The sequence below is a fragment of the Miscanthus floridulus genome, chromosome 2 (genome assembly GCF_019320115.1).
Source record: "Miscanthus floridulus cultivar M001 chromosome 2, ASM1932011v1, whole genome shotgun sequence".
Taxonomy (NCBI): domain Eukaryota; kingdom Viridiplantae; phylum Streptophyta; class Magnoliopsida; order Poales; family Poaceae; genus Miscanthus; species Miscanthus floridulus.
In genome coordinates, this window is record NC_089581.1 from 167,784,763 (window position 1) to 167,807,218 (window position 22,456).

Here is a 22,456-nt window from a genome sequence, read left to right on the forward strand (position 1 = left end):
ACCATGATGTCATCAATGTAGGCCTCAACGGTCCACCCGATGAGGTCCCCGAAGCACTTGAGCATACAACACTGGTATGTGGCCCCTGCATTCTTCAGACCGAATGGCATCATGATGTAGCAGAACGACCCAAAGGGGGTGATGAATGATGTCGCGAGCTGGTCGGACTCTTTCATCACAATTTGATGGTACCTAGAGTATGCATCAAGGAAGTAGAGGGTTTCGCACCCTGAGGTAGAGTCAACAATTTGGTCTATGCATGGCAAAGAAAATGGATCCTTTGGGCATGCCTTATTGAGACCCATATAGTCAACACACATCCTCCATTTCCCACTCTTCTTTTGTACAAGAACAGAATTGGCTAACCACTCTGGGTGGTATACTTCCTTGATGAATCTGGCCGCCAAAAGCTTTGTGATCTCCTCACTGATGGTCCTATGTTTCCCCTTGTCGAAGCGACGCAAGCATTGCTTCACTAGCTAGGAGCCTGGGTGGATCTTTAAGATGTGCTCGGCGACTTCCCTCGGAATGCCTGGCATGTCCGAGGGTTTCCACGCAAAGACATCTCTGTTGGCGCGGAGGAAGCCGATGAGCACGATTTCCTATTTGGAGGAGAGCGTGGTACCAATGCGCACCATTTTTCCCTTGGTGCTCTCAAGGTCTATGAGGACTTCTTTAGAGCCCTCTGTAGGCTCAAAAGACCTAGTCGACTTCTTGGGGTCGAGCGCTTCTTCGGTGACCTCCTTCTTGATGGCGGCGAGCTCTCCGGAGGCGACGATTGCTGCGGCATGATCGTAGCACTCGACCTCGCACTCATAGGCACGCTAGAAGGAGGTGCCGATGGTGATGATCCTGCCGAGGCCTGGTATCTTTAGCTTGAGGTAGGTATAGTTAGGGACAGCCATGAACATCGCGTAGCATGGATGTCCTAGGATGGCATGGTAGGTTCTAGGGAACCTGACCACCTCAAAGGTGATGGTTTCCGTCCTATAATTGGATGGATCCCCGAAGATAACGAGCAGATCAATCTGCCCAAGTGGCATGGCCTGCTTTGTGGGCATGATGCCATGGAAAGGTGCTCCAGTTGGGCGGAAGCATGTCCGATCGACGCCCATTTCGTTGAGCATCTTGGCATACATGATGTTGAGGCCGCTGCCTTCATCCATCAGTATTTTGGTAAGCCCCTTTGTGCCGATGATTGGGTTGAACACGAGCGGATATCTCCCCAAATGCAGGACGCTCTCTAGGTAGTCTGTCTGATCGAAGGTTATAGTGGACTCTGACCATCGGAGGAAGGCAGGTGTGGCTGGTTCAGTCGTATAGACCTCACGGCGCGCGACCTTCTAATGATGTTTGGAGTCATAGGCCATCGATCCTCTAAAGATCATGAGGCAACCTTCTAGTGTTGGAAAGCCACCATCCTTCTCCTCAACGTCGTCCATGGTGGGGTTAGGGTCCTTCCCATGCTCCCCTTTGTTAGAGCCCTTAGATAAGAACTGCCGCATGAGGCTGTAGTCCTTGTACAGATGTTTGAATGGGAAAGCATGGTTTGGGCATGGCCCCTCAAGTAATTTTTCAAAATGGTTCAGAGTGCCCTCTGTGGGCTTCCGGCCACCTCTCCGATCAGTGGCAGCCATGAGCGAGCCCTCGCACTATTGCTTCTTGTTCTTCTTTTTGGCAAAATGATTAGATGCGCCTTCGCTGATGTCCTCATCTCACCTCGCCTTGCCATCGAGGCAATCGAAGATTGCTCCGACCGCTTCTTCGCCTAAGGCATGGCTGGTGGCGATGTCTAGGAGTTCCTTGGTGGTTCATGGGCCCTTGCATCCTAGCTTATGAACCAGAGACTCACAGGTGGTCCTAGATAAGAAGGCTCCTATAACGTCGGCGTTGGCGACGTTAGGAAGCTCATTGCACTGCCAAGAGAAGCATCGGATGTACCCACGAAGGGTTTCACCGGCCTTCTATTGACAGTTCTTAAGGTCCCATGGGTTCCCAGGGCGCTTATATGTGCCCTAGAAGTTCCCCACAAAGATCTCCTTTAGATCTGCCCAACTCTGGATTACGTTGGATGACAGGTGTTCCAACCACGCTCGTGTTGAATCAGCTAAGAACAGTGGAAGATTGCGGAAAATAAAGTCATCATTATCTGCACCACCAGCTTGGCAGGCAAGCCAATAGTCTTTGAGCCATAGTCCAGGGTTTGTTTCCTTAGAGTACTTTGAATGTTGGTTGGTTGTCGGTACCTTGGCGGGAAGGTAGCATTGAGGATGTGTCAGCCGAAGGCCTGAGGCTCCGATAGGCCAGGGCTTGGGCTTTGGTCCTCGCCATTGTCATAGCGTCTGCCATGACAAGTGTGATAGCCGTGTCTGGCTCTGTCTCTTGGGTCATCATAGGCACGCCTACGGGCGTCGAGGGTGTTGCTTGCATCACGGTTGTGGCCGAGACGCTGACGCACCGGGACCGCGGTGCACTGCCTACTTCCTTGTGGTTCCTAGTGGACCGATGCGTCCCTACCAGGGCATTCTGAGAGCGTGTGCTGGCTAGCGTCAAGCTCGTGTCACCGAGACAGTGAGCTCTTGGCCTGCTGCGCCACCGCACGCTCGAGCAGCGTGTGAATCTCATGGTGGGCCTGATGGTCCTCGGGCATCGCAGCCTCTAGAGGGCCATGGAGCAAGGCCATCGCAGCGGCGATGTTTTGGCTTGCTCGGATGAAGAGAGGGAGGGCTTCATCATCTGCGATGATCCTCTAGTTCACATAGTGGGCCATGGCACTTGCGCGCCCATCGTCTTCGTGGCGCTCTATCTCCTGGTCGAGCTCCGTGCATTCCTGCTTGAGCTAGAGTCACGCCTCCTCGATCTCTTGGTGTTGAGCTTTTAGCTGCTCCACCAGCATGTGTGGTGGGGCTGCTGTCTCCCTCTCGGCCTCGTCACCAAAGTCGTTCATTGGAGTAGCCTCCCTCTCGTGGACGCTTTTGACATGCCCCCTCGGGGGTGCTAGCCATGAAGCATTCACGAGAGGGGTGATGGCTTTCCCTGCTAGAGTTAGAGCTAGATGGCAACCCTGGCTCCTTTACTAGGAGGTCGTGAAAAGATTCTACAATGCATTCAATCACCCCCATGAACTCGTTGTTCATGGGGGATGGGATCATGCACTGTGCCACAAGGTGGCTAACCTTCATCGCGATGTTGCGGAGATCGAATGGAAGCACTATCAAGGCACTCCATGTGGGGTGTTTCGAAGAGAGGGTGAGGCGGCGCGGGTCCTCCTTGGATGGCTGGGGTCCTAGGGAGATGCCGAGCTGGCGCTCAAGCCTCCTGTAGTTGAGGCCGATGGAGGGGAGAGGTTGGATGGTGGCATGAGCCAATGCCAACTCTCCTCCCACCATGACGATGAAGTCTAGGTCACCGAAACACACATGTGCGCTCAGGACCCAGCTGATTCCATGGCTAGCCATCCGTGGCCTGATGTTAATGTCAAAACATGCAAAGGTCCCCTATCTGGCGCGTCAACTATCAGTGTTTTGAGTAAACACCAACGAGTAAATTTGTATTATTACACGTCTGGCCCAGATAGTGTGCTAAAAAGATATAAGGTTTATACTAGTTCGAGTAGAATGTCCCTACGTCCAGTTCATGGCTGCTGCTCGTGTTATTTGCACTAAAAAGTTCATAGTAGGGGGTACAAACGGGCGAGAGAGGGACATGTCCCAAGTCTCTGATGGAAAGGTTGAAAGGGCGCTGAGAGCTTGGTTGCTACTCAGCTATGGGTGATCAGATGCACGATGTGTTGAATCGATCCCTTTAGAGGGGTGCCCTACCTTCCCTTTTATAGACCAAGGGGAAGCAGAGATTACAGATGGGAGAAAGAAGAAAAATCAGAGGCGAAGGTCCTTCGCAGGTGCCGGGTCTTCTTTTTCCTCTGAGCGAGCCCTGCTGACACGGGAGATGGTGCCAGCGACAGCTCCATGCTGGGTGCATGTTCACTGATCCTGATAGGGCTATGCTCTGGCTTTGTTAGAAAGTAGTCATGTCCCATCCCTCCCCGGTGGGCGGCGCGGCGGACCAGGGTGTTAAACCATGACCCTACGGGGAGCAGACGGCTCAGTGATCCCACGTTCGTTACTGTAGATGATGTGAGTTTTCTCCTAGACCATAGTAGTTGTCGCATGCTTCCATCAGGATCCGTGCCTGAGGGCAAAGGCTGGCACCCATAACACTATAAGACAAATGTCGGCGCCCACAACGCTGTTCGGGCTCCTGACATGCCCGGAAGGGCTTAAAGCGCTTGTCCTATCATATCCTGATGGTACTTTCCTGTAGACGTGCAGGGTATGGTCCTAGGTATTGCGGTTGACTTGAGTGCCCCATCTTATCCACGTGTGTAGTTATGAAGGGGCAACGCGCAGTCGTCAGGCGAGGTGGAGCCAGCCCACGGACGTCGGGCGAGGCGGAGCCAATCCCCGAACATTGGGCGAGGCAGAGTCTGCCCCCGGACGTCGGGCGAGGCGCAACTAGCCCCCGAACATTGGGCGAAGCAGAGTCTGCCCCCAGACATCGGGCGAAGCGGAGTCTGCCCCCAGACGTCCGACGAGGCGGAGCCAGCCCTTAGGGGTCGGGCGAGGCGGAGCCAGCCCCCGGACGTCGGGCGCGGTGGAGTCTGCCCCCAGACGTCGGGCGAGGCGGAGCCAGCCCCCAGACGTCGGGTGAGGCGGAGCCAGCCCCCAGACGTTGGACGAGGCGGAGTCTGCCCCCAGACGTCGGGCGAGGCGAAGGCAGCCTTTGGGGGTCGGACGAGACGGAGTTAACCCTCGGTCATTGGACAAGAGGTGTAGTCGCGTTCTTGCCTGTTTGGAAACATCAACGTTTGATAGTTATTAGCTCCTCCTCTTTAGGTACCTAGTAAAAAAATAGAAGAAAATATAAATAGAAGAAAAGAAAAAAAATGAAAACAGAAAATGAAATAAAAAATAATTAATTAGGTAAAAGAAAAAATAAATAAAATAAAGATAAGAATAAAAAAGTGATAGGAAGATTCAAAGGCCACATTATAAAAGAAATCAAAGAAGGAAAGAAAAAAAAGAAAAGAAAAAACGCACAACGGAAATAAAATAAAAATAAAAAGAAGAATAAAAGAGAAAAGGAAAAAAGGAAAAGGAAAAAGAAATAGAAAAAGAAACCCAACTACCGTAGCACCTACAAGATGCGGAAAATGCTCGTATGTTATTCGGGCATCAAAAAGGAAAAGGGCCCGCGCTCTACATGGGCTGCAGCTGGGCTATCATGCGCTCATGGGCTGCCGGCGGACGGCTCCCGTCCGACTGGCAGCCATGATTGGCGGTTTTTCCGTAACAGTAGTAGCGGCTCTCACCTATTCCGCCGGCGTCGTTCTTGTTTCTCTAGCCGCGTCTCCCGCCGCCGCTTGGCGCCGATTTCTTTTCTATCCTTCTCTCCCGCAGTCCCGCCGTCCCTTAGCACCAACCTCCTCCTTTTCTATCCTCTGCTCCGCCGTAGTAGAGCGCCGATCTTTTTTCATCAATGGAGCGGCAGCAGATGGATCTTACTATAACGTTGAGCGCGAATAACACGAGTATTACTTGTGTCAAGGATCTACTGCCCTTCCTGTTGCGCGTACCAGTCACCTACGTGCACGCATCGAAACATGTGAGTCCGTCGACGTGACCGCCGCCGGCACATCGGATCTCGCCGCCGCCCTCTAGTACGTTCTAACTGCTCCGTTCTGCGCGCAGGCCAAGCTCGAGGGATTCATCACCGACGGCGGCTACGTCTGCGCCTGCCCTGCCTCCGCCGGCTGCGGCTACCACGGCAAGGTCAGTCAGCTCGATCGATCACATGCCCATCTGTTACGGAACACCTCGCCGGTTCTGTGGCTTTGCGCGGAAATTCTGAGGGTTTTTCTTCTCCATCTGCGCCGCGCAACGCGCATGCAGGTGCTGTCGGCGCTGCAATTCGAGAAGCACGCGGGGGCCGAGTCGAATAACCAGAACGGTCACATCCTCCTGTCCAACGGCAAGTCGCTCTACCAGCTTTTCCATGACCTCAGGCACGTGCCCGCCGAGGCGTTGGCGGCGAAGTTCCTGGAGTTTGCCGGGGTACCCATGACTGTGCCCGCCGCCGGAGCCTCGCCCGCGAGATGGGAACCCAACGGTGTTCAGGTTGACGGCGTGACGGCGGAGCCCCCTTGGGCCCCTGCGCCAGCAGCATTGGGAGACGTGGAGATGCTGACCGAGGACGAGCAGGAGAAGGCCAGACTGTTTCTGCTTGATTTGAATTTGAGGTGAGCGATACATTCCACTGATCGATTTGGGTTAGGCTTTCATTGGGGCTGATCAGTAATATTTAAATTATCATATTCAAAATATATAATGCTCCACCACAATCCACATGCTAACTTCACCTTGCTGTGAATGTGATTGCGAAGCCCCACTTCTAGTTCATGGGGGTCAGCTGCGGAGGATATGGCTTACAGTTTGGGAGACTACTCGAATGAATCTGACAGCGATAATAGCATCTCAAACTTTAATTGGGGTGCATCCAAAAGGCGGTCTGTGAGACAGTTTAGACCACAAGGAGGCACTGAGACTTCGACTACAACCTTCAGTGGAAGCCCAGACAAGGGAATTCTGGCCTCTCTACTGGCACCTCAAAGAAGAAGAAAGGCATTGAAGCAACACAGAACGCAGGAGGTCCTCTCAATCTCAGCATCATGGATGGTGTTAAGTCTGGTTCTCCTATACCTACTGCAGTAACCCCTAACTACTCAAAACATGATTCCGCAGATTTAGGGCTTATTTCTTTATCAAGTCCAGTAACAAGCGCTCAAGGGCCACCCCCAAACTGCAGCATAGACTCAAAGTATAAAGAATTGAAAATGAGGTAATAAAAGATTAAATCTTTTGTGACATTTATTAAAGGAATCTTTCTCCAAAAGCTGGTGAAAGGTGTTCTTTGACATTTATACATGGCATTTTGAAAGGATGCACAACCTACCTTTTCGCTTTAACACAGGGATACCACTTTGCATCCACTGATTTTCAAGGAGGGTGGCCTTCCAGATAATACTTTGTTGACTTACAAGTTGAAGAACGGAGAGGTGCTCTGGATATTTGCGTGGACTGTACTGGTCCCTTTTCCACATTCACCTGAATTCTTAGCACACTCTTAAGAAGACTCATGCTTCACTGTTTTTTTAGGTTCGAAGGCAAGGGTATAAGAAGGGAACTGTTATCGTCTGCAATTGTTGCAATGAAGAGGTGCAAAACTAATAAGCAATCAACGAATTTTGTTTCTTAGGGTATAATTATTCTGCTCAAGGACCAAAAACTAATGTTTTTGTTGTTCTCTCCCGACTCTAGTATACTCCTTCAGCCTTTGAAAAACATGCTGGCATGGGAGAAAGGCGACAACCGTAAGCACCACCATTTTTTAGAAGAAATTATGCATATGCCAACTTTATTATACTTAGAAGTTAGAAGAGCTAAAAGTTCAAAATGCCATTCAATTAACTTTTTGTAATAATCTAAACTTGAAAAAAAAGAGTTCTTGGGTGTTTAAGTTCATTTAAGTGTGGTGAAAAATTTATGTTTCAGGTATCACAACATTTATACATCAGAAGGAGTAACACTTCATGATATAGCTCTGCAACTGCATCGTTTGAATTTGAATTCAAATGGAGTTGGCAATGCTAGTGTTTCCAGCTTCAGTGACTACCCAAACCTTACTTCTTCAGGTAACTTAATGGGTGTTGTGTAATATGTACCCTGAGGATGGCAATGTGGTTTCCAAGCCAGTGCTCTTATATTCTTGGTGGCTTTACTATTATCATTCTTCAATTCTTTTGCTTTACTGCTAACATTCTTGCTATGCCAAGAGCTTGCAATGTCATCTACTGCTGTCTTGAGATGGATACCGTATTGTTGTATATCATTTGTTTTAGAGGGTGTTTTATCTGTATAGAGATTTAAAGTTTAGTTTTTTTTTTTGGTTGAAATGAAGTTTCTTTTTTCTTCTGCAATCATCGGTGCCTCCTATCCTGGCTTTCAAACCCCTTTTTGTTTTTTTACATAATTGGTTTGATAGTCTTGTCACTAAATCTATTAAGTTGTATTATGAACTGTGATTTGTTACTTACCATCATTGTTTTTCCCACTTGCATGAATGCACTGGTGATCTACTATGTATTAATGATTCCTTCAATTTTCTGTTCTTGTGTTTTCAAAGCGTGTAGTCCACTTGGTTTATGTGCCTTCTGCTGATACAGTATTTTCCAATATCTTTATAAGTGAGCAGAGTAATTATAATTATGCTTGGACTTCACACTGTTCAGTCACAAGAACTGACTTTGTTGACCTCAGTAGTCAGTAGGCCTTTTTTTTTTGCTTCTTTGGTGACATATATATACTTTTATTTGAAGAATATGTTATTTAGGTTTAAGATTTAATTGTATTACCTTGAGGCAAGGAGGGAGTGATCGTAGAGCTTTATGTTTCAGCAAATAATTTGGAGTCTCTTTGTGCTGTGCCAATATAATTGGTTCCTTTTATTACAGGTTGTGGCAAAGAACCTTCTACTACCAGTGGACCTATTGTTCCCCTGAAACGGACTTTACAAGAAAGAGTGGTCCAAACAGAGAGTTGCTATTTCTGTGGGTAAGATACTAATACTAAGCATTTTTTATCGGTAGATTAACAGGATCAGGTGAACTCCTTTATATGAAAATTTGCATCTGTACATAATGTCAGGTATGGCCACACAGAGTTTGGAAAAATCGATCCAAACACGATTGTCTTCTGTAACCAGGTCTGTTCTGCTTTATGCTTAGTGTGTCCAACGTATTGCCTTTAATAGATTGCTGGCTTGTGAATTATGCATTGTTGCTATTTGCAGTGCGAGAGACCATGCCATGTGAAATGTTACAATAGTAGAGTTGTAAAAAAGAAGGTTTGTGACCTTTTCACTTATATTGGCAAGAGGAAGGCCTGCCATTGTGAAAGATAGAGCTGAATGGTTATATTGAACATTTCAGGTGCCTCTGGAAATTCTGAAAGAATTCGTATGTTTTCGCTTCTTGTGTTGCCAAGAATGTCAATCACTTCGTGCCCGTCTAGAAGGTGTGGAAAAGTGTGAAGAGATTGCCTTTCTTAGACGGATAAGATCCAATATTTGTTGGCGGCTTTTAAGTAGAGCGGACGCAAGTAGGGATGTCAAACTCTACATGTCTCAAGCCATCCATATCTTCAAAGTAGTTTGTTCTTTCACTTATAAATTTTGCATCTGCCTGTCAATAGCTTCTTGGCTGCTATAGTCTCACCTCGATCTCTGTACTTCATAGGATGCATTTGTGGAATCCACTGATGCGCACAGTGACGTCTTCTCGGATATGGTTTATGGGTATGCTCTTGCTTATTTTGCCAACTCTTAAGTGGTGTATGAGTGGGTTTATTGATCGATCTGTGTTTACCTTTAGTCCTTTTTTTTGATAAATTGAAGTATGGAAACAATCTAAACTTCATTGTTGCAGAAAAATGGGAGGAGGTGAGAAGGATTTTCGAGGAATGTATTGTGTAGTGTTGACTGCAAGGTGGTTCTTTTCCGTGCCAGGCCTGCTCTTCTTTATTATGCCATTCTGTGTTCTTCTAGTCTGCATAATGGCGCATCTGTTATGCATTCAATCCTTGCACTTGTATGGTTCTGCGTGCAGACTTTACAAAAAAGAGCACGCATATAAACCTTTGATTGTTAGCATCCTCAAATTGAGTTAGTATGACTTTTTTTTACTATTTGTATTCTTACTTTGTTCCCATTTTGATTTTATTGCAGTACGCATGTTGTGTCTGCTGCGATTCTGAAAGTGCGTGTGGAACAAGTTGCAGAACTGGTCCTTATTGCTACTCGTAGCGAGTGCAGAAAAAAGGTGGAAATGCACTTGAATCATACACTCCATAGCTGATATTATCGATTATCTCATGTAATTAATATGATTTATTCTACATGTCCCCCTTCTAAAAAATAAAAGGGTCAGATGCATAACTAGAGAATGTCGATGAGACGCTGACAAAAGTATCTCCTAATAATTATCTGATACAAGTTTCTGTTGCAACTCCAAACAATAAATTGGAATATATTTAATCAAATATGAATCGTATATATAGGCATATTTTGGGTGCCATTCCACTATACGTTAATTCTTAAATTCTTATATCTCATTCGTTTGCCTTCCTGGGTCCCTTCACCTACCGGCGTATGGGATAATGGGAGTCTTGTCTTGTTTTGTTAATTATGGGTGAAATCATTTCAGCTATTTTTACTACGACAGATCTTATTGTTTGGAGTTTCTTTGTGCAGGGCTACTTCAGACTTCTCCTAAAGTCAATTGAGGCAAATTTGAGAGCCTATAATGTAAGCCTTCTTACGGCGCCTGTTGACCCTGAAATGGCGCAAATCTGGTCAGAGAAGCTTGGGTTCACCATTTTATCAACCGAAGAGGTAATCCTACTCTATCGCATATTCCTCTAGTTCATGAAATGATGAAATTTCAATAAACTTTTTGAACCAATACTAATTAAATATTTACTACAAAAAAACTTATCACTGTCGGTTTTTGAATAGGCGGCAATGATGCCAATTTGAACAGGCAGTGATAAAACATAACACAATGAAACGCAGCTCTCCTGCGTTTTCAAAAAAAAAAGTGATAAAACAGAACAATTGTGCAGTTCTAGGATTCAAACTTGTGACCTCAATATTTTTCATCGTGTTCATACCATCTCAACTCAATACTCTGATGTTGATTTTGTCTCCGTTCAAGATTGTTCAACAGATCCGAGAACTCATATTAAACATTTGATATATGAAATTAAAAAAATGTCAACTACAAAGCTTTACATCTCATTGAACTCTACAATTTTGATGTAAAATTCGTCTTGATCCGACTCTATATGAAAAAGAATTATGAGCTTTTTCGTGCAAACCAAGCAACAAGTAGCTACGAACTAGCAGTGATAGGTACATTTTCATTGCCGATAATGATAGTGCAGACAGTGATGTTTTGTTTTTGGAGTAGTGATTACAATTGATTTCTTTGTTTTGCTAATACAAACGGTATTATCACTCACATGTTTTTCTGTTGACAGAAGAAGTCAATGCTGGAGTCGCACCCCTTGGTGATGTTCAAGGACCTAGTCTTGGTGCAGAAACCACTTGCTTGAGCAAATCTAATCGATGTTTGATCATACTACTTCAGAAATGAAAATCCGGTTCCTGCTGCATGGGAGAGAATTTACCTTTTGCAGATGATTTACCTGTTGCACTTGCACATAGCTTAGTCTAGGAGATGATTCAGGCCACAACCTTTTTATTCTAGTAGAGACTAGACAGTACAGACATGAGTTGCCTATATATGTACCTTTTCTTAAGTTACATTACATATATATATAATCCTATAGATACGTACTTGGTGCGTTGTTAGTTGCGTGTGTGCAGGGCGTCATTTGCCACACATGCTTCCAGCTTGGTGTGATTGCAGCAGGTGTCCTCACCTGTATAATCGAGCGATCACACGGGCTTCTGACATGTAAAGGCGGTTCGACACCTGAATGATTCATGTTTATGCCTGGACGTTTATACGATGGGCGCGAGTTCGCAGTCCATTTCTACATTTTATATCAGCGTAGGAGTAGGGCTTGAGAACAGTATATCATCTCGACGTCGTGCCATTATTACACGCCAAGTTTATCTAAACTGAACTGAAAATTCCAACCTGAAAAATTTGCAGAACAAAGTTTATCTAAACTGAACTGAAAGTTCCAACCAACTTTATGGTTTGCAGACAGTGATAGGTACATTTTATGGTTTGCAGAACCAAGTTTATCTAAACTGAACTGAAAGTTTCAACCTGGAAAAGCTAGCAACTATGCGAAGAGAGCATAGAAATAGCATAATCGATATTTCCAAAAAAACGATAATGATCCACCAGGGACCGTCCTGTCACTCCTGTCTGGACGTGGCTCTGCAGGACGGCCCCCATCTCTCTCAGAAACAAAAAAACAACAAATCCTCACTCCCTCATCTACTTATCCGTCCGGCGCCCGAAGCAGCGTGGCCGCTCATCCGTCCGTCCCCTTCCCCCACCACGCGCTCGTCGGGTGGCCGCGCCTTGCCCTTCCCTAATCACCGGCCATGCCGTGCGCCCGTCTCAGTCACCAGCGCCGCTCACTCCCTTGCCATCCGTTCGTCCCCATTTACCGTCGGGCGCACCGCTGACCCCACCATGGCCGCTGGGGCACACATGCCGTGGCGACTCATGTCTTCCCTGGCCGAGCCAAGAGCACCTACGAGCGCAGCCGGTGCTAGTGATGCTCGCGCGTCGCGGCTCGCCGCCGGCTCCCACCCCAACGGTCGGAATCGACCAGCCCAGCCTTCCCTCCCCTACGTTACACATGTATGTTTCAAGTGTTTCAGACGCTTCAGATGTATGTTGTAATTGTTTTATCTTGATGTTGCAAAAGTAGATCGGGGGATGTTGCAAGTGTTTCATAGGTATATTACAAGTGTTTGTTCAAAATGTTTCATCTGTTTCCAGACATATGTTGCAATCGATTTTTATCTGAATGTTGCATATATTTCACACATATGTTGCACACAATATGTTCCAAATGTTTCAGCTGTTTCAGTCTCATGTTGCAGCAAGTGGTTCCATGTTGCAAGTTGTAAGTGTTTTATTAGGATGTTTCATGTGTTTCACACACATGTTGCAAGTGCATGTTTCATCTGTTTTCAGTCTCATGTTACATTCATGTTGCAAGTGTTTTACGTTGCTTGACCGGGGATGAGTCAGCGAAAGTGCGGACGGGGGTGCTAGGGGCCCGGCGGACTAGGGTGTACGGGTCGGGACATGCTAGGGGCGTTCTCATCCTCAGCCACTCATCCCGGATCCCGAGTGTCACCCGCGCTGAAAGTCAGAGAGAGAGGAGGGGGTCTGGCCATCAGGGGAAGGACCGGCGGGCGCTGAGATAGGGACGGAGTGCACTGGTGGGGCGAGACGAAGGGGGATGGGGGTAGGCTGTGCTGCGTTCTCATGGGAGAGCAATAGAACACAAAAGCTATCCTCAGCCTGTGTGAAACATTTGGCTCTATCACATGGATTTTCTGGCCGTCGGATTTGATCTTTATTCAATGTGTGGTGTCTGTCTCGTAGTCATGCCGCACCGACGACGCACGGACGTGTAGCTACTATGCCTACACGTACTACTTAGGCCTAGATATAAGAACATGGTGACGACATGCACGTGGTGCGTACACACATAGATATGCTGATGTTTATACTAATTTTTTCTTTTAGAAAAACACCGATCGTTCGCTGAAGCAGTGCTGCAGAACAGGACGATATACAGAAAAGGAAGGCAAGAAGGCACGCAGTCGGACAGGTATATAGAAATGTATATACGTACCGCGCCTTGGATTTTGGACGGATATCACCGATATTACATTTGTTTTCATATTTTTGTCCGGATTCGGATTCGAATACGGATAGTGTCAACTATGTCGGATAGGATACGATTGGATATTGACATCATAAATATGCGATTTGAGTATTCGGATACGGATACGGTATCGGATGTTAGATATCCGGACTCAGATACGGACAGATCTCAACCCTTCTAAACGGAATCGGTTTCAAATACGATCGGAAAATATCCGTACCGTTTTCATCCCTACTAATGGCAACAACGAGCCCACGTACTCCATCCGTCTAAAAATATCCGTTATTTTTGTTTTTCGACAAACAATTTGAACAAAATATATATTAAAAAATATTAATATTTATAATATATAATTAGTATTATTAGAAAGATCTTTAAATCTAGTTTTTTAATAAATTTATTTAAAGCTATAAATGTTACATGTAATAATTTGAGACGGAAGGAGTAGTTGACTCCAACGCCGCGCGCGGGCCCTCGTCCTGGCACAGGAAATCACCGCCGGGACACGAGTGGCTCTCGTGCAATCGCGTGGCCGGAAGGGCCCGGCCGCTGCCCGCCGCAAAGCATCGCCTACTCGCCTAGCAGCGCGGTAGCGGCAGCGGCAGCTGCCACCAAGAGACAAGAACCCAGTCCCGTGCCCCTTCCCTGCCGCTGTCCTGTCTCCTCCAACTCCAAAGATGTCGTCATCGCTCCTGCCCACCACCTCCGGCGGGGCTCACATCTGCCCGTCCCCGCCTCGACCGCGCCGCCGCCGGTGCTGCCAAGTAATCGCCGCCGCCTCCGCTCCGCCCGCTTCCGACGGCGTCGGCCGCCGCGCCGTCTCCCTGGCCGGCGTCGCCGCCTGGCTCGCCACTACCGTCGGCCGTAAGTACTACTGTGCTGTGCTGTTCTATGTATCCACAATTGACTCGTTGCCCGTGTCTTTCTGTGACTGATTTGCTGTGCCCCAACCAATTGCTGCAGGGGCAGACGCGGCCAGTCCATTGGACAAGTATGTCAAGAGGTACGAGTACTAATTAAGCCGTGTCCTGCTCTCTCCATCGGAAAACATTTCGAATTGGATTGCTGCAGGCTGTGGCATTTGATCTGCATAACACCTTATGTCCTTATCGCCTCTTGCATAACACCTTATCGCTACTGTCAGGAAGAAGCTGGAGCCTTTGGAGAGCTACGTTCCGGCTGTCCTGCTGACTATTGACCAATTCGTTGATCTAGGTAATTCACTAGTACGATTATCAGTATCCCACGGTATCATCTTATATGGCACCTCAGCAACCTTGGGCTGATGCAAAATAAGTATGTAATCTTTTGCACCATCATCAGCAAGTATGAGCTGTATTTATCCATAAGAGTCCCATTACCATTAATTAGTACTTCGATTTGGAGTCCATAGCGTCTGCCTGCTTGCATAGTTGCATGCTTCTCATCGCACAAATAATCTGTTGAAACTTGACACAAGCAGACCCTTCTTGTTTGCTGTTAGGACTAGAAGTGGAAGTGCATTTCTTTTTACTAAACAATGCTTCTGCCTTTGCCATTTTTATTTAAATATGTTTGTCAATTTTTGAGTGGTTATTTTTATATGATACAACCTATCCATGAGAGATTCTCCTGTATATGATTCATTGCAGAGAAATCTTTAGAATTTGAGAAACCAATGTATGACGAGAGCAGATCATTACTTCGCTCTGGACCGGCATCATCTTTGCGGGTCAACATTCGGGCAGTAAGTGTCTATTCTGCTGAATGTTAGTCAACATCACTAATCATTCATAATCTTTCATGCCCAAGGCTATAGGCTTCTACAGTGGTTGGATAGAATATCTCATCATGGTGCAATTTCTTGATTCCGAATTACGCCAACTGAATCCATGTGACAAAACAAATGTAGGTGGCACAATATGCTTCTAGTAATGGTCAAGGCAAGGCTGCATCAGACGCTGTGGACGAGTGCTTACGGTAAACATAATTTGCTTTTCCTGAATGCACTTCTGTGCAGCAGCACAAAACTTATGAGGTTATGAGATTTGTTGCCTGTGGTTTCCTAGAGCATTGGAAGATCTCGACTCACTGCTACTACATGCATCACGGAATGATCCGTCAGCGTCCGTTGAAACCATGAGGAGCAAGATCACTGTTGCCCTTGCAGCATTAGACAAGTAATAGCAAATGGAAACCCCTTCTGCATTTCAAAATCAATAGGGATAGTCACTCACATCTTACTTCATTTTTTTGTGTTTTCCAGTCTCTTGCAAACGGTGCCATCTGCAGTACTGGATAAAGGAAAGGCGATTACTGATGCATACCGGACTCCGGTGGATGATTATGTAGAGGAAAATGCTGCCGAGTTGGATCCCAGGCTGAAACAGTTGGAGGATATTCTTTAAGGCTGAATTTTGTTAGGTTCAACCTCATGTAGAGTGAAATGAAGAGAATCACAGCACTTCCTTTTTGCAATACTTCCTAGCATTAACATAGCTGTTTTACTAAATTCCTCGAACTGTTAGGTTTATATACGTTAACATATACAAAGTAGTACAAAAGAAATTATGTAGACCAGGGATAACCTTAGCATTACTATACCTGTTTGGCTTACTAAATTCCTCGAACGGTATATTTATATGCGTTAACGCAGTACAAAGTACAAACGAAATTCTGTAGACCAGGCTAACAGTAGTAAATGAGTAATGACATCATATACCATGTTAAGTATATTATAAGGCCCATGGCCAACAAGGGGTTTTCTAAGTTTGCATGAGAAGGTCTTCTTAATGCAATGTTAGGGGCCGTTTTATCCACTGCATGTCAAGTTTTTATTATATATATATATTATATTGCTATCTTTCATAAAGGCATTCTCGTTATTGGACGGCTCCGTGACGTTGTTTTCAAGAGTACCACGTCAACAAAAATGGAATAGAGTATGGATTAAATAACTATTCTCAATGCAAGGGAGGGTCCGAGCGTCCATATACTACTCTTCTGACCACCTAGGGCGCCGCTAAGGCGTGTTGTACTATTAAATATTTTTTTCTACCTTAATATAAAGACACGTAAATCTTTTGCATGATAAAAAAATACAAAAGTTTCAAAAAATATATAAAAGTTTCATCCTATTGTTTCATATTCTCTCTATAGTCATCTATAGTTGGTAACCGAGCCAAGCTACATTGCAAACTGGGGATCCTTGAACCACCAGCGGTAGAGGCCGATTTGGTGTTGGGGAAGGATGATTTGGCGGCGGTGGAAGCCAATTCGCTTGTAGGAAAGGCCGATTCGTCAACAATGACGTTGATTCAGTGGCAAGAGAGGTCGATTCGGCAACAGCTCAGATATCCACGCTCACGCACGAACGGGCAAGCCAACTATGCCTACGCTGTGTTGGCAAGGATTTCCTTGCCCAGGCAGGCAAGTTTGTCAGGCAAACGGTCAGGCGAGGGACTACCAAACGGCTTGGCTTGCTCGGTGAGGTGAGGCGAGTGGCCAGCAAAGGGTTCCACTATGTGTTATACATCATGTTCTACTAAGTACAGTTAGTATTTTAATCTATCAACATACAAGGCATATGCCATATTATTTATTTGCCCGTCATATCCTCCCACCATTCGATCTAGTCATAGCGAGTAGTAAGGGAAACCTTATTTGTAAGTTGCTATGCGTCCCATAGAATAGCCAATTTAACTTGCTATATACTGGTAACTTGGACTAATATTCTATTGGCTTTTCATTAGACTCTTACATTAGCTTGTTCGGTTTCGGTAGCTTATGTCATACTCATACTCCCTCCGTTTTTTATTAAGTATCGTATTTGCTATGGGTGCACAGAACAAGGAGGAGTTTATCGCTGAGTTAAGGGGGGTGTTTGGTTCAGGTAGAGCTCCTAATTCCTAAATCTAGTCTCATTTAGTCACTTTTTACTTAAACACTATAATTAAATAGGGCTAAATGAACTTTAGTCCTTTCTAACAACTCTAAAATAACTTAAATAAGACTAAATTATTTAGAAGGGATTAAAGTTTAGCGGCCGAGCCAAACACTCCGGGCATCACACTCCGGGCATCCCCGGCCGTCACTCGCGCGTGGCGCGAAAGGCGTTTCATGCATGGCTCCATGCGGATTAATTGCGGGGAAGGAACGAGGCAACCAAGGAAAGGCTAAGACCGAAATGCGACACATATTTATGACTTTTTCTAAAAAACAAATACGACACTTAATAAAAAACGGAGGGTGTACTCCCTCCATTCCCTTTTACCAGGCGTGCAAGCGTTTTTTTTTTGTTGCCAAAATACTCTCTGCCTACTCAAAACACGGAGCATCAGCATGCATGGTCGTTCTGCCATATTTTACGGGAAAAACAGAGGGAGGAGTATGCTGCATGTAACTAATGGGAAGGCGGCACGGGTGTTAATCAAGGGGGATAGTAAATACGAAGCCCGTATTTCTGGGAGCGTCTTGGTAACCGAAAACTCTCCTCTCACGCTTGGTAAAAGGGAACGGAAGGGAGATGTAGCAACTTTAGTTGTAAGAAAATGAAAATCTCACTGCAATGCGGGGTATTGTTCTGAAATGCCCCCATGCCAGTCGTCACTTCCCCTAGGGAACAAGACTACGTGGGCTGGGCCAGGGTGAGTCTTGGTCTTTTTACAGGCCCACAGCGTAAGAACAGGCCCAAAGAACTCAGGAGTCGAGGAAACGAGCACTGTCGCTCGATCGCCGTTCTCCAGCATCCATCTCCGCTTGTCCGGTTGCGGCGCAAATGCAGCGGCCTCGGGAACCGGAAGCCAAGTTGCACGGATACCAAGCAATCCTTCAATCAAATCAATCAATACCCTGCCCATGCACGCATCATCTCCCTCTCCGCCCGCACCCGTTTCGCGGTTTCGGTGTCCCTCTCTGCACTGCAGTGCAGCGCAGCTATCTTGCTCGTCAGCTTCAAAACAAAAACAAAAGCCAAACACGGAAACAGAGCGAGGCTCTCACTTCCTACTCCTACTCCTCCTACGACTGCGGCCTACTCTACTTTGGAATCCGCAGAGCCACGCACCGTATACAGTATAATCCGTAGGAGTAGTGGTTGGTATACTACTACTAGCAATGAAGGTCAACGGGAGGTGGTTGTTGTTTTCGTCGCTCTTTTCTACTGATAAGTTGCTGCTAAGGCCCTCTCTTATAATTCGTATTTTCAGCTTATTTTTTAGTCGAAATAATATTTTTTTCTCACAACAAATTAATCAGAATAATATTTCAGTTTATTTTTTCAGCGAAACAACTAAGCTTAGCTCATTAATAAAAAATAAAAAAGGTCCGAGGGAGGGGAGGAGGCCTGCCGGAGACGGGAGATGACGTGTGGAGGTGACTCCAGGAAGTCGCCTGCATCTGCATGCAAGGGACAAATCACAAACATCGTATAGAAGAGAGAGAGAGAGAGGGGAGGGGGTGGCACGTCCCCCGAGGGAGATAAACCGGTGGCTCGTCCTCGGCACCTCGCCTTGTCCGGGCTCCAGGCTCCTCCACACCTCACCTGCGTGTCCACTCCATCCGTACGTCACCCTTATCGCTCCAGGCTACTACCGAGTACGTAGACGCTAGGCTACAGAGGTGTAGGACTAGACGCGTGGTAAGTAAGGCGGTATTTGGATCTGATAACTAAAATTTAGAAGATGTGTTGAGAGAATGTTGCATGAGTGTTCAGATACTAAAAAGAAAACAAATTACATAATTTGTCGGTACTCCACGAGACGAATTTTTAAGCCTAATTAATCTGTTATTAGCACATTTTACTGTAGCACCACATTGTCGAATCATAGACTGATTAGGCTTAAAAGATTCGTCTCGCAAATTAATCGCAAACTATGTAATTAGTTTCGTAATTAGTCTATATTTAATACTCCATATATGTGTCAAACATTCGATGGGACAACGACTAAAATTTAGAAGAGGCAACCAAATACCACCTAATATTACCGTAGCTGGTAGCTCTACATACTGTACAGCCCTCTCCTCCACAGCCCTCTGTACCTCGTTTACTACCCCATCCGTCCCACAAAAGTTTACCGTACATTGCTATAAGATTCGCGTTAATCAAATTTCTTAAAATTTAACTAGATTTGTAAAATACTAACATTTATATCTCCAAATAAGCCGTTACATAGAGGAAGAAAGGGGATTTAGAAAACTACTGCATGTTCCCCTTTGTTTGAGAGAGGGGTAATTTTGAAGAATTGCGAAATTTTTTTGGGAAAAAGAGATTGAAAAGGGAGTCTATTTGAAGCATTTTTTTTGCTTAATTGGTTTTACTCAATCTGATGGAGTTGCTCGAGTGGCCTCTCGAGAAAAGAAGTTCTACCACTTATCTAGTCATTAGATTTCAAAAGTCATGTTGATTTATTTTCACAAAATAAAATTTTGATTTCCTCAAAACAACCACGCAAATTCAATTTAAATTAGGTCTAAATAAGTCTATCTAAACTTCAGTTTTAGGTGATCCAAACGAAGAAAATAGGGAGCACGTCAATAAAAACGTGATTTCATTTCCGTGGCTTTCTGCGCGCTGTTTGTTGTTTTCCTCTCGGGAACGGCGAAAGCCAAGGGAGTCCAGTCCAGGCGCGCGTCACTGTTGCTATGGTTGTGTGCGCATCGCACAGTAGAAAAGAGCAAACTCTACGCGGCCGCATCGGCTGCCGTGCCACGCTTGTCAGAGAGGGGCGTTCTGCGGGAGTTGAGAGTTGAGACTGCTTCGCCTCGATCGGCTGCACCGCCGCACACTGATCACAAATTCAGAACTGCGAGCCTCGGTGCATGGCCTCGGTTCATGGCCCTACCATTTGCTGTTTCTAGTAAAGACACAAAAGACTGCGGAGTGGGTTACAAATTGCCTGGCCTTGAAACCCCCCAAAACGTACGATGAAACAAGAGATTGTCATTACCACGCCAAAACAAGAGATTGACGACATGCATGCGCACACCAGTGGTTCAGAAATGGTTCGTCGCCGGATTAGGTGTAGGTGTACTTCTACAAGAAATTATAGATAGCAGCAGAAATTCTATAAGAATCAATTTGATTTCTACAAAAAACGAAGAAAAAATGTGTTCGGAAATTTGATTTATATATCAAGGAAAAGGCTTCAAGGTGCTCATGGTGCTAAGAACGGTATTAAAATATGCATTCTGATTGGTATCACGCATCAAAGGTTAATTCTTTATACCTTATCATCATTTGGTAGCCACATTTCCAATCTATGTATATGTGCGAGCTTCAAACCAAACATCTAGCACATATGTAAGGGGAGCTAATACTACCGATTCGGGTTTATGGTACTTGTCCAAAATCATTTACACGTGGTAAAATTGCTTGGGCAAGCAACATGAATCCAAAAGAGCTTAATTTTTATATCTTCGTAGAGTTATCATCAATTACAAAAAATGGGATAAAAAGGTCCTTATTTGGTTTTGATAATTGAGTGACAATCTAGGTGGACTAATTGCGTTTAATGTGAGATACACAGATGATTAGTCCACAGGTACATCATGTATGAGCAACCTATGCCATGATAGTGAAATGGCTTGGATACGTTGTAAAGCTCACACATGTGATGAAGGAGCTCATTGCATATGAGACATGACATGTAGTCATGTAACTAAGGTGGAGAAGATCAAGACAAGACTTGACTTGATGGGCCGGTTGCAAGAGTGAAGGACAAATTAGAGGCTTTCGAGCGATGGACTGCATGGTAGTGAAGCTTGAGCAAGACTTGGCGCTGATAGACGAAGGCAACGGTGAAAAGCAAGTGAGGTCAAGATCGACGAACCAACAAGGTCACGTGATGATATGAAGTGGATCATATCATTTGTGATATGGTTGGTGCATGTGTTGAATCAACATTGGAGAAGATAGAATGGAATGTGCAAGGTAAAGGTATAACCTATAGGGTATTTTATTTTACTGGTCATAGATGAGTAGAGAAGTTTATAACCAGATTTAGCATAGATGACCGTACTATCAAGAGGGGCAAACTTGTTTGCATATCGGTCATATAGTGCCACTCGAGTGATCTAACTTTGTATCGTTGCTAGAATCGAGTAGCGTGGTGAGTTGAGTGACTAATCCTTTAGTAAAATGTTTGTGAAAAGCTAGCACACGTGCACAAGATGATGAACATGTGGTGGTGTTGGCATATTTATAAAAGAGAAGGTGTTGTAGTTAATTTGGATCAATTCAGAGTTGAAAAGGAGAAGAAAAAGGGCAAGGTTTTGATTGTCCTGGGGTGAGAAGTTGTAACCTAACTTGTAGCCAACTTGCAACCATTGTAGGAGGTGGCACCGCCCTTTCCGATGTGCACCGGATAGGGCACCGCCACCCTAGGGCGGTGCCGGGGGCGATGCCCAAAAACAGCAGCAACAGCCTTTCGTATTTCAGGCATAACTCCTAGCTTTGAACTCCGATTTCGATGATCTAGGACCTTTTGGAAAGCTAACGAGTAGCTCTACAGCCCTTTACTGGTGGATTTCAATTTTGAGCAAGTTAGGGTCACCGGACTGTCCTGTGACCATGGCAGTGTGGCACCACCACTTTTTCCCAGAGAGGGCGAAAAACTCGTCGGAGGGCACCGCCACCCCTAGGACAGTGCACCGCCCCTATGTCCGATGCCAGGGTCCCAACGGATTTTTTGAAATAGCCATTGTAATTCGACCATTAGGCACCGCCACCCCTTGTTTGGTGCCCGCACGTTGCTGTCCTGTGACCACACAGAAATGTGCTACTTTACTCTAATGGCTCTATTTGGCTTGGGAGCTATAAATAGAGGTGGAGCTCGGCCTTGGGCTGGTTGCTAAGCACACTTAAGCCTTGGTTGCTTGTGTAGATGTGCTTGGGAGCCCTCTAACTCACATACGCTTGATAGTGATCATCCGATTGAGTGTGTGTGATTCTAGTGTGATTGCATCATGAGGTTGCA

At 45.8% G+C, this 22,456-nt stretch overlaps 1 protein-coding gene and 1 pseudogene across 1 annotated transcript; both read left to right on the plus strand.

Annotated features, from left to right (window-relative positions):
- The first annotated feature begins 5,482 nt into the window (after positions 1 to 5,482).
- LOC136540550 (uncharacterized) lies at positions 5,483 to 11,472 on the plus strand (annotated as a pseudogene).
- A 2,528-nt stretch (positions 11,473 to 14,000) lies between these two features.
- On the plus strand, positions 14,001 to 15,993 carry LOC136540552 (uncharacterized). Its single transcript, XM_066532554.1, has 7 exons — positions 14,001 to 14,366; positions 14,466 to 14,505; positions 14,647 to 14,717; positions 15,134 to 15,228; positions 15,394 to 15,461; positions 15,551 to 15,661; positions 15,748 to 15,993. The coding sequence occupies exons 1-7, from the start codon at positions 14,180 to 14,182 to the stop codon at positions 15,887 to 15,889; spliced, it is 714 nt and encodes a 237-aa protein (XP_066388651.1). The 5' UTR covers positions 14,001 to 14,179; the 3' UTR covers positions 15,890 to 15,993.
- Positions 15,994 to 22,456: the final 6,463 nt, after the last annotated feature.